Raw genomic sequence first — 12,604 nt, forward strand, 5'->3', positions numbered from 1 at the left:
TGAACTGTGCTCCCTGGTGGGATTCGAACGCACAATCTCCGGCACCAACAACCGGGCCTTTCCCATTAGGCCACAGGGACACAACATAAAATTTCGAAAATTGATATATATTGTGTGAGATTCTGAACCGTGGAGACCACAGTCGTAGCTAAAGGGAGAGAGGGGTGATCTGGGCGTTCAACTCCTCCATCGTAATACGCTGTGTATGATTTTTGGTCGTTGGTTTTATCCAATGTAATTTTGAACTCTTGTGCACCAGTGATAATAATGCAGGTTTTTTATAATATGGGAGTAGCAGACGAGCATGCAGTCCACCTGATGGTAAGTAGCTACTGCCACCCATGAACATCTGTAATCCACCCCAGATAGTATTAGATATAGAACTAAGATGGAACGCCTCGCAAAAGTATGTCTCTTTTACCACACCCTTCAAACCAGAACACAGCAGCGCTTAACACTGCTGTTATGAGGCAGAGATAGGTGTAGCGGTAGTGCCGTAGGAGTCGAAGCACAAAGGGTTCTATTACCTTCAAGAATAAGTAAGGTTTTTCTATACTAATATTATAAAGAGGAAACCTTTGTTTGTTTGTTTGATTGTAATGAATAGGCTCAAAAACTACTAGACCGATTTTAAAAATTCTTTCACCATTCGAAAGCCACATTATCCATGAGTAACATAGGCTATATTTTATATTAAATATATTTGATACATAGATTTTCAAGCGGTACAAAGTTTGCCGGGTCAGCTAGTTATTAATAAAACAAGTAATTAGTAGAAAGAATTAGATTTATTGCGATTTTTCATTTTATTAACATTATTCTTATAATATAAAGTAGTTTTTACAGATTAAAAAGCACCGTTACAAACTATAGAATACGTAGAACTTAAGATAAAACATAGTATTATGGCCAATAGTGTTATAATAGTTAAAATATCACTGGATAGAAATGAGTATAATATTGGCAGTAGAGAAGTTTTAAAAACACTAAGCAAACAATATAATGTTAAGGAATAGTTAAGAAGTTATGAAATCAAACAGCCGACTATGAATATGTCACTCCCACAATTTAGACGAATCCAACGACACCTCATATGTCAATCCGCCAGCCGTTTGTGCTGCAGCGTGACAAAGAATGAGACATACATACATACACACGAATAACATTACCCTCCGCGGTCGGGTAAGAATACAATTATTTATTCCGAGTACTTTATACAGAGTTGAAACATTTCTTCAAAATAAGAATTTAATTTGAAAAGTGAAACTTTTATGGGAAATAATAGAAATTATTCACATTATTTTCTGCAGAATTATTCATTATTCAAATTTATTTTATACGTCTAGATGTCACATGTGTCTATGGGTAAATTTTAACGTAAAAGCGAAAAATAATTATATTTTCAATAATATTAAAGTATAATGTACTGCAGTCGGCCATTTCGTCGGCCATCACGGTACCGCACTAGATTAGTAAAGATACTTCGCCGCCTTGAAATTGAATGAAGCCACAAACGGCTTATTAGTAAGTTCTTTTTTGAATTCTTGACAAATAAAAACATTTTTAGAGAAAATTTACGAATAAATAACTAGTACTGCGTAATTTACATAATAAATAAATAATTATTTCAAATATTTTAGGGACATTTTAGCACGGAGACGTGGCAAAACTTTTTTACGGAACTATTTCAATTCTCAAAACTGGTTACATTTTTTTGTTAGGAGTGAGTAATCTTTACTAATCTATGGGTACCGCTTAAACTTTTCTATGCAATATTGAGGCGCGGCGTCATCAGCGGACGCAATGACACTTTCATATATAATCGCGCTTTGTTCAAAATAGACAGGATAAATGCTATTATTTGCATTAAATCTCATTTATTTCCGAAATAATATTATGATTTTTGGAAACAGTAGACGTAAATCATAGATTAGTAAAGATACTTCGCCGCCTTGAAATTGAATGAAGCCACAAATGGCTTCTTTTAGTAAGTTCTTTTTTTGAATCCTTGACAAATAAAATCATTTTTAGAGAAAATTTACGAATAAATGACTAATTTACGTAATAATTACGTAATTTACGTAATAAATAAATAATTATTTCAAATATTTTAGGGAAATTTTAGCACGGAGACGTGGCAAAACTTTTATACGCAACTATTTCAATTCTCAAAACTGGGTACATTTTCTTGTTAGGCGTGAGTAATCTTTACTAATCTATGACGTAAATGTACATTATAGAAATAAAAGTGAATATCAAATCTGTCATAATGTTTTATATTATTTTTGACATCTATACGTATAAAATATGTCTGTTCTTATTGTAACATTGTTTATTTTAAGACTAGTGGACTTAAATGCTTAGCACTAAATTATATAATTACGTAGGCACTTATTATATGTTATTCAAAATCACCTTCCTTATATCTAAATGATTTATTTTATTGGTATTAAAATAAATCTAAGAGTTTAAAGTAACCCTTATTTTTCGCTTCATATGAAAGACTGCCTAAGTTTAGTGCCTAAGGTTTCAGAGGTCTAGAAATACCTTATTTTATTACCTAGCCAGATAAACCCTAAGTTTTCCAAAATTGAAAAAACATTTTTTTTCAAATACAAAATATGTTGGAACTATACGATTCTTATTTCTAAAAATCTGTTACAAATTATGATTTGGAATTACTGAGTTAAAATAGATACCATTTACTTAAAACTAAGAGTGTGGTAATCAGTTATTATTATTATAAAAAATATTGTGACAATTAAAGTTATAAAAATATAGTTAAAATATACATGGCTGTTTCGATTATCTTTCGATTAGATATAAAAAAAAAGTTTTAGACTATTTTAGCGGGAACATACCTAATCTTTGACATAAGCATAACCACAGATTAAAATTATAAATATTTATTGCCTTTTTGTGTCAGTTTAACAGATAAGTAAATTTTAAAACACGAAATATATATTTTTAATTCTATTATTGTCATTATACGTGTTATAAGATTTTGGCGTATTTTAATTTAAATCTATGCTCATGCTTAATTTTAAATGATTAAACGTTTCAATTTTTTAGCAAAAATGTCACGAAGCACCGAAAAAAATGTTGTTTTATTATTGTCATGCAGTTAATTCTAAATACTTGTCACCAAATATTGAAAAGAAGCTATCAAAAATCAACATTTTAGCAAATTTGAAACAAAAGTTACATAAAAATGGCGGTCACAACAAATAAAATAATCTCCAAAGGGAATAAAAAAATCCAAACGAAGCTTTGTCATAAAATACTGATGATGAGGTTTCGTCTTAATAAACTGTATAATATCGTATTTTATAATAAGTGCCGAAAAACGTATATTAATGTGATTTTCACAAATAATTGTAATATTTTTATCAAAAAAAAATATATTTTCTTTAAAAAGTACAAGATATGTTCCGTGTAAATTATCTTATATTACCAAAAATGACCAAAAAAGCCATTTTGAATTCGACAGCTCCTTTTCAAACCATAGACAACCCAACCATAGACCACATTTTACTTTTTTATTTTTATTCGTACATTTGAAAGTTTTATCATTTTTTTTAAACACGTTTTTATTAATATAAGGCATCTATTTAAGCAAAATTCCTACACAAGCTAGGATTATTAGGAAGCTGTATGCCACCATGTTGGCGTGGCTGGTTTCCTGGTTATGTAACACTAGTTTGTTGTCCTGGGTTCGCTCGGCGACCGTCGCCGGGGTACCATCTCTCTCTCCGAGAAGCTGGTTCTCCACTTTCAGGTTTTTTATTAGGGCTAGTTCGTCTTCTGTAAATAACAATATTTATTATTTTATAATATTAAAAAAATATTGTAATTGTAATTGTACACACACAATTTGGCTTTTTGTCTAAAAACAAAATATATTAAACAATTCATTAAAATATTTTTTTATGTATGAAAAATAAAAAGTAATCTGCTTAAAATAAAAACGGGGAAAACTAAATACCGTTTGTGAACTATTGATTATATCAAATTACTAAAATAATATAATAAAAATAGCACCTAATAATATCAAATTTCATTTTTTATTGAGCAAATGATCATTGATTTAACAAGACCTTCAAGATGATCACTCACCGGGGGTCATCTTATGTCCCTTCTCCCAATCAACTTTGATAAAGGTCGTAAGAGACACTTCGTATATCTTGTTCGAAGCCGCACCGGTGGCCACCGATCGACGCTTCCGACCGTAAGCTGTTACTCCGTTGCTGCATAGAACCTGTAAAGCAAAATATATAAAGTTAGTCGAAATATAAAGGTGGTAAAACTCTGTGGTTCGACTCCGGCGGCACCACCGCCACACCTACTTCTGTTATAACAGCAGTGTTAAGCGCTGTGTTCTGGTTTGAAGGGTGTAAGGGAGACACACTTTTCCGAGGCATTCCAACTTAGTCCTCAGGGGTAGCAGCGCACCTGTGGCCGACCTCAGGTAGGAATCTAATCTTATCTGGGGTTGATTACAGAGTTCCATACGACAGTGACCACATAGTAGGTGGACTGAAATGAACTATATTTATTTTGTATAGGCCTACAGCGGCATTTCGAAATTGTCAGTTACAATATTTTTTCTTAAAGTACTACCGGATTGGCACGCGACCTGAACTGAGAAGATCCGGCAAGAAAATGAGTTTGCCATGCACTATTTTTAACACGCTTTTATTAGCTTCAGACGTATGTATGTTGGTATGTTAGTATGTAACGGAATCTTTGAACATGATTTTAACCCCCTTCAAAACGTCGGATTAACTCGAAATTTGGCATACTTATTAAGGACCGATGACAATTCAATATTTTAAACATTAATAGTTTTGTACCATTGTCCTTATCAACATCCTCTGGATTAACGATTTTCGAGGCGAGATTTTTCAAACACCTTCAGCAAAGTTCATCGCAACTTTAGATTGCAAATAATTATTGCTATTTAGTTTCAATAGGCGTAACTTTTATATCGTGATTTTTAGTTTAGAAAATAATAATGTTATTTCCCTATAACTCAAATGTTCTGAAACATATCTATAATGCGTTCTTGTAGAATGATTTTTAGGATTCCGTACTCAAAGGTTAAAACGAAACCCTCTGCGGTCTGTTCGTCTGTCGTTGGGCTTTATCTCTTAAATCGTAATAGATAGACACTTGATTTTTTTTACAAACGATGAATAATGGTGGTCGCTATAACGAGAAAAACTAAAAATTAATAAATAATTGTAGTTCAAAAAACTAAAAAACACGCTTTTATGATAAAATCAACTAAAAAGTAGAAAATAATTTTCAATCTAAGAATCAATTAAGGAACAGTAAATAGTATAGACCCCACACTTTTTCCACAATTATACTATTTACTGTTCCTTAATTGATTCTTAGATTGAAAATTATTTTCTACTTTTTAGTTGATTTTATCATAAAAGCGTGTTTTTTAGTTTTTTGAACTACAATTATTTACATATAATTACTGCATACTTGTCTGCTACTACAAAAAACAGAACTTACCCCTTGGCATTTATCCAAGCAGACATACACAGTTCCCTTGAACTGCACGAAGGTAGTATCAGGGAACTTGAAGGCTCTGAATTTAGCCATTAAGTTGTCACCATCAGACGTCAGGAAGTTGTCGAAAAGGTACGGGTCTACGGAACACCTGGGAACAATAATAAATTTTAGAAATAAAAAAAACAAGTGTGTACCTATGTACACATTTGTACACACAAAGTTTTCCTCTTTATAATATTACTGCGTCATTAGTTTTCTAAAATATCTTTTTCCCTAGCCGGGAATCGAACGGAAAGTTCATTTGGAAAAAAAAAATACATCCTGTATTATTTCATCGTCGCTTATACGGATCAAAAGAAAAAAAGAAAGTTAAAAGTTTGTAAATTGTACTTACCCGTTGAAAACTATGGGTTCCTGTTGCTTCCCGGTGTCCGTGACGTACATATAGCTGACTAGGAGTCCATAAACTGGTGCAGATGTGTTGTCCAAAAAGATCTCCATGGATAAAGGCGTGCCTGGGCTGACTGAGATCTCACCAGATACTCTGAAATCAAAAAAATCACCGACTTATAAAGAAAACGGTTTTAAGTTGGTTTGAAAGGTAGCCAGTAGCTTCGATTAGGGAGATTGATTTTTAAATATAGGAGTAGCAGACGAGCATGCAGTCCACCTGATGGTAAGTGGCTACTGACACCCATGGACATCTGTTATCGACTTCAGATAGGATTTGATATTCTTACCTGAGAGCGGTTATAGTTGAGTTGCCATACTTTGCTCTCCCAGATAAGATTAGATTCCTATTCCTGAGGTTAGCTATAGATGCACCGCTACCCCTGAGGACTAAGCTGGAACACCTCGGAAAAGTATGTCTCCCATACCACACTTGAAACCGAAACACACCAGCGCTTAACACTGCTGTTATACAGAAATAGGTATGGCGGTGCATCTGGAGTCGAACCACAAAGGATTCTACCACCTATATGTAGACCGCAATAATATATTTTTGATTTGACCTGTAGTCAATACTGTTGTACCTAAGTAAATTGCCTCACTATACGTACTGTTTTCCATTCTGCTTAACCACTGCGCCTAAGACCGGTTCAGGTGCGCGACCCTCTTCGTATCGTGTGATGTTCAGGACACTAGAAAATTACAAAATAAATTACATAACTTAAAAATGAAATAAATGGATATAAAACAGTTTTTAAATTTCATATTTTTGTTGAAAAACTATTTCAATCGATGCTTATATCCAGTGGCGGACTGAATGGAGGCCTCCACTGTAATGTATGAAAATTTGATGAAGTGAAAAGTTATTTAAGTATTCGTTGTTATAGTAGCCACTGTTATACCGCTCACATAACTGTACGAGCTTTTGCCCGCGGCTTCGCTCGCGTTACGAAGTAATATTATTAACTAAGAAGATTTATACAAACTTTCATCCTCTATTTTATCCCCTTGGGGGTAGAATTGATCAAAATTCGTTCTTATTGGATGCCTACGTCATAACATCTACCTGCATGCCAAATTTCAGCCCGATCCGTCCAGTGGTTTGGGCTGTGCGTTGATAGATCACTATGTCAGTCAGTCAACTTTGAGTTATATACAGGGTGAATTTTTAAAACGGGCCTTCAGGGCCAAATCCGAAACTATAAGGATTAGCGAAAAATACTGAAAGGAGTTACGAGGCCGATTTTAATAAAAACTAAAACTGCATCATTACTTTTTTAAAATTACTTTTTCCCTAGCCGGGAATCGAACGAGTTCATTTTGAAAAAAAATGCACCCTCTATATTATTCCACTATCTGATAGTGTTGCTTATAAGGATCAAAATCTGGAAAGTAATGATAAATGACAAACTAAAGGAAAATCCTCAATTTTAAAGAAATACATATTTTTTCATATTAATTTGGCAGTTAAGTTCCCGCCATTCATCAATATAAATATTTAGTGTAATAACATTTTTTTTGGCTCAATGTTTCTAATCATTCGAAATAGACGTTTTCTTTCTCAATAATTTATATTTTTATGTCCGCCTTAGCTATGGGCTGAGTTTCGTTTAATACAGATGTAAAGTTGACAATTTGCGAGAATTACTTTTTAGAGTCAAATCCGAGTGATTACTAAAATAAGAGATATAAAAAATCATTTTTAACGTTGAAACGAAGTTGTAAACAACAAATAACAAGAATTTACTATTTAATCAGTTATCTATTTTCATTAAAAAATAAATCCTAAAAACTTCGGTAACTTATTTGCCAAACTATTACTTATCATACTAAGCCGTATGTCATAGTCATAACATTGAATAATTAATTGATTAACCAACAAATTCTTCAATGGTATGACTTATGTATGTTCTAAAGAATTATACATAAATCATTTGTTATGTATAATCCTTAAGGATTAGGTATGCCAATGTATGGAAAAATACGTATTTTCTTCAAAATTTTCCTTTTCCTTTAATTTGTCACATAACATTACTTCCCAGAATTTGATCCTTATAAGCGACACTATCAGATAGTGGAATAATATAGAGGTGTAATTTTTTTCAAAATGAACTCATTCGATTCCCGGCTAAGGAAAAAAATATTTTAAAAAACTAATGATGCAGTTTTAGTTTTTATCAAAATCGGCCTCGTAACTCCTTTCAGCATTTTTCGCTAATCCTTATAGTTTCGGATTTGGCCCTGAAGGCCCGTTTTAAAAATTCACCCTGTATATTTAGATGGTAAGAGTCTAACTATAACGGTTTTACCTATTACGGACTGACAGCGGAGGCTAAGTAATAGGAGTTTCACCCTTTACGTAATAAAAGTTCAACTTACTCGGGTTCCTTAAAATCCAGCGGGAAGGGCTCCACGGACCGTGAAAGCCTCACTTTTCCAGTGACCACACAACGAGCGGTGACCGTCTCGCGACCACCAAGTGCACTCTCTATCACCACCTTGTGGTAGAACGTCCTTTTACCCTGGAACATGGGAAGAATTAGGATTTATCAAAATGTAATTTACTTAAGGCAGCGATAGCCCAGTGGTTAAGAAACTGAGCGTCTCGATCGAGCGGTCCGAGGTTCAAATCCCTGGCACGCACCTCTGATTTTTAGAAATTATGTGCGTATTAGAAATTAATTATCACTTGCTAAAAACAGTGAAGGAAAACATCGTGAGGAAACCTGCATACCTAAGAGATTTATATAAAAAATAATCATCTCAAAGGTATGTGAAGTCTACCAATACGCACTTGGCCAGCGCGGTGGACTATGGCCTAATCCTTCTCATTCTGAGAGGAGACCCGTGCCCAACAGTGGGACAGTAATGGGTTGATGATGATGATGACGATGAATTTATTTACACACATGCGATCAATTGAAATTTACTGAATTGAATACGATCAATTGACATTAAGAAGAAAGAAAAATTGAAAGTTGGTTCCACAATGGTTCGATTCCAGAGAAATTACCGTCACACTTATTTTTGCTTTACAATTGCAAAGGATTCTCTATCGTGGGTGCTGAGTACACACACAAAACGAATACACAAACACCCAGACCCAAAACATCTTATATATAAAATTCTCGTGTCACAATGTTAGTTACCGTACTCTTCCGAAACTTTCGGCTTTACCGATTTTCACCAAATTTTACATGCGTATTCAGTAGTTCTGAGAATTGGTTTCTATCTATTTTTCATACCCCTAAGTGCTAAGGGTTGTTCACCGTTAACATCTTATCTGGGGATGTTTACAGATGCCCATGAGCGGCTGCAGTCACTTATCAGGGGGTCTGCATGCTCGTGTCTCATATCATTTATAAAAAAAACCTCTCAAATTTATATTCGGATAATAATGATTACTTGTTCTTTAAAAAAAATCAAAAATGTTATTTATTTCTCCACAATGTTTTTCCTTATATATAAAGTTATTAGAGCCCACCTGATAAGCAATATTACTTGCTTGTGTTAGGTGAGCCCCGCTCTTCCAACATTGTACATAGAAATACAAATATTTAAAATATTACACAGTGTGTATGTGTGTGTGCGTGTGTGTGTTACTACTTAACAATTAAAATAGAACCAGATTATACTTCGGACTTGTTTAATTGTTGAGAGAGTGGGACACGTAGGGTAAAAGCGACTAAAAACGACTTACAGTTAAACTGTTGAGGACTCTAGTGACACCACACTTGTGGTGATCTTGAAGGTCGAGCATAAACACCGCCGTCTTGCCCTCCATGACTGGCTGACACGGACTGTACACTGAAAATAAAGAAAACACTTAAATAAAATATATTAATAACATTCTGGACTTAAAATTTCCCATTTGATTCATCGAGAAAGAGAATAAATAATTCGCCAAGTACGAGTCGAACTCGCACATGGAGGCTTCCGTACCACCAAATGTTCACTATTTTTTTACTTATTTTTATTCATTTTATTGTTTTTAATACTTAGTTATGTCACACAAAAATAGATGGCGTTGGGGTCATGATGATTGATACGTAAACAACTATATTAAAGTATGTTTTATGGTTCTTATTTGTATTTATTATAATACCAGTTATAGTAGTAAACGGATTGTAGATTGTTGTTCAACCGTTTCTCTAGTACAGTTTAACAGTTAGATCGAAAAATACCGGTCTGTTGTATGGAGACTCCCTTTAATATTCAACTTTATTTTAGTGTTAGTACTTGTTGTTATAGCGGCCACCGTTATGCATCATCTGTAAAAAAATCATTTGTCTATCTATTACGGTTCCGGAGATATAGCCCTGTGACAGACGGACAGACAGCGAAGTCTTAGTAATAGGGTTCCGTTTTTAGCCTTTGGGTACGGAACCCTAAAAATAAACGCAGTAGGTACTATAAAAACCTCACTGTTTAACAATTACCTATTACTGAAAAAGTAAGGATTGAAAAGTGGTAGAATATAAGCGAGCGATAGTACCCATATGTCGACGACAGTTGGTATGACTTTCGTCATCTATCGTCAGCAACTGTCGTCGACTGCGGCTGTTTTTAGTCAGTAACAGACGGCATAGATTGTTGACGACAATCAGTGACGGTCGCTAACGATAGGCTGCCTTAGGTGACAGTCGCACATGTACTAGTTTCCTAAGATGTATCAAGTTTCACGGTGTTTAGTTCAACGGTTTCACAGTCTATAAATCTTAAACATATGCATTTCATATCATAATTTTTTTTATAATATGTATTCTAGCTGACCCGGCAAACGTTGTGTCGCCATATAAATAACAACATGTTAAGAGTGAACAACCCTTATCACTTAGGGGTATGAAAAATACATAGTAGCCGGTTCGCAGACCCACTGAATATGCATATAAAATTTGGTGAAAATCGGTAAAGCCGTTTCGGAACTAATATTGTGACACGAGAATTTTATATATATGATTAAGATGATTACGAGCTATGCTCCGCAGTATTCATAATTTTATCCCATTCACCTCATAAGGATCGTCAGGAATCAGGATTAACGATTTTCTTTGTGCGATTTTAGCGTGGTTTTTAGTTTTTGAACTGTAATTATTATTTCTAAAAGTAATAGTAGCATGAGTTATTCTTTATAATATCAGCTAACTTTAAATGAAAGTCCCATCAAAATCGGACCAGCTTTTTGGGAGATTAGTCGGAACAAACAGACAGACAGACAGAAAGAAAATTTATACTCCTTTTTTATTATAAGTACCGTATTTATTTTCCTACCCTTCTTTGACAACCCGCGTGGAGGAGCGGTCACCATACCGGTCTGAAGCGTAGAGGGTTCCGGGTACGATCCCCGGCCAGACAGATATTTAAATGATGGATTTAGGTTTCTGTTTCTGGGTCTGGGTATTTGTATCTTGTCTTTGTGTGTGTCCACAGCATCACAATACAGGGAATGCTAGTGTGGGGCTGTGAGTGTAGAAAGCGTATTCTTTAAGTGTCTTTTGACATTAAAACAAACACTTCTACTTTATTCAATTTATTTGTATATAGATGAAGTATGCTTCCTTCATGGAACGCCTCGTGCGTTCACGCTATCTGGTCGAAACCCTTAAGATTGACAGTTCAATGGTGGTACACAAACAGACAGATCCATCATTCTAGTGATTTAATTCGTCCCGCAAAACCCGGTCACGTGGGAATCTGTAATCCGGGTTCGATGCTCGGGGAGGTAATAAATTATGATTTTAAGAATTAGATTTGGAGGTGGTTCGTCTCCGGAGGTACCTCCGCTACTTATGTCTGTCTAATACGAGCAGTGTTAAGCTGCAGTGCTTTGCTTTGAAGTGGATACACTTACATGACATTATTTACATTCTCTTACGGTTTTGTACCTAAAGGGCAAATAATTATACATAGTTTAAACACTACAAACTAAAATACTAAATGCTAAAATTGCACAAGGAAAATCGTTAATCCTGATTCCTGACGATCCTGATGAGGAGAATGGCATATAATTATAAAAAACGTGTATTGTCATCGGTCCTTGATAATTTTTTAAAATTTTAAATTAATCGGACTGTTCAAAGTGGGTAAAAATCGAGTTCAAAGATTCCGTTACATAGATACATACATACATACAACCCAAGCAAATAAAAGCGTGGTAATATTAAAAAAAGCGTATTAAAAGAGACTTTAATACTAAGCCTCTCTGTGTCACAAAGCTCTTTTGAACCGCAATAGATACTCATTTAAATTTTACAAAGTGAGTATAACCGCTATAGCAACAAATACAAAAAAAGGAAAAACAGGGAGGTATAGTCCGCGTAAAACTGCTAGCCCGCTTGAATATAGTAATGAATCGCATCGCAATAGCAAATTGTATGACTACATCTGCTCGCAACAACTTCAGAGCGGACTAGCGGTTTGGCGCGGACTATACCAAAACAAGAAATCGGTACAAATTGTCTGCTATTTTTCAATTGCCTCTTTTTAAAAAGTTTGTCCATTTGTTAAAAAAGTCAAATTTAACTATGTACTCGTATAAGCGACTGTTTATCCCAAAAAATGTAGGATATTTTCTAAAAAACTGCAGTGCTGTACGGGGCACTTTTTACTTGAACTCAGCAGTAAATAT

The 12,604-nt window shown here is 34.4% G+C and overlaps 1 protein-coding gene and 1 long non-coding RNA gene across 2 annotated transcripts in view; both read right to left on the reverse strand.

Moving 5' to 3' along the window:
• Positions 1-769: 769 nt before the first annotated feature.
• Positions 770-12,604, reverse strand: part of LOC140748461 (uncharacterized) — a 53,507-nt gene continuing 41,672 nt past the window's right edge. Inside the window, exon 2 of the long non-coding RNA XR_012102953.1 lies at positions 770-1,088. This is a non-coding gene — a long non-coding RNA (uncharacterized LOC140748461). The remainder of the gene's footprint in view (positions 1,089-12,604) is intronic.
• Positions 2,270-12,604, reverse strand: part of qsm (Zona pelucida superfamily protein qsm) — a 52,858-nt gene continuing 42,523 nt past the window's right edge. Inside the window, exons 4-10 of the mRNA XM_073081259.1 lie at positions 9,677-9,783; positions 8,356-8,498; positions 6,588-6,668; positions 5,921-6,070; positions 5,527-5,674; positions 4,117-4,258; positions 2,270-3,804 (exon numbers count right to left, since the gene is read on the reverse strand). Of these exons, the coding sequence (XP_072937360.1) occupies positions 3,608-3,804; positions 4,117-4,258; positions 5,527-5,674; positions 5,921-6,070; positions 6,588-6,668; positions 8,356-8,498; positions 9,677-9,783 (968 nt within the window). The 3' untranslated portion in view covers positions 2,270-3,607. The remainder of the gene's footprint in view (positions 3,805-4,116; positions 4,259-5,526; positions 5,675-5,920; positions 6,071-6,587; positions 6,669-8,355; positions 8,499-9,676; positions 9,784-12,604) is intronic.

This window comes from Epargyreus clarus, unplaced genomic scaffold (genome assembly GCF_041222505.1).
Source record: "Epargyreus clarus isolate Ecla_fem2 unplaced genomic scaffold, WU_Ecla_fem_2.2 ptg000016l, whole genome shotgun sequence".
Lineage (NCBI taxonomy): Eukaryota > Metazoa > Arthropoda > Insecta > Lepidoptera > Hesperiidae > Epargyreus > Epargyreus clarus.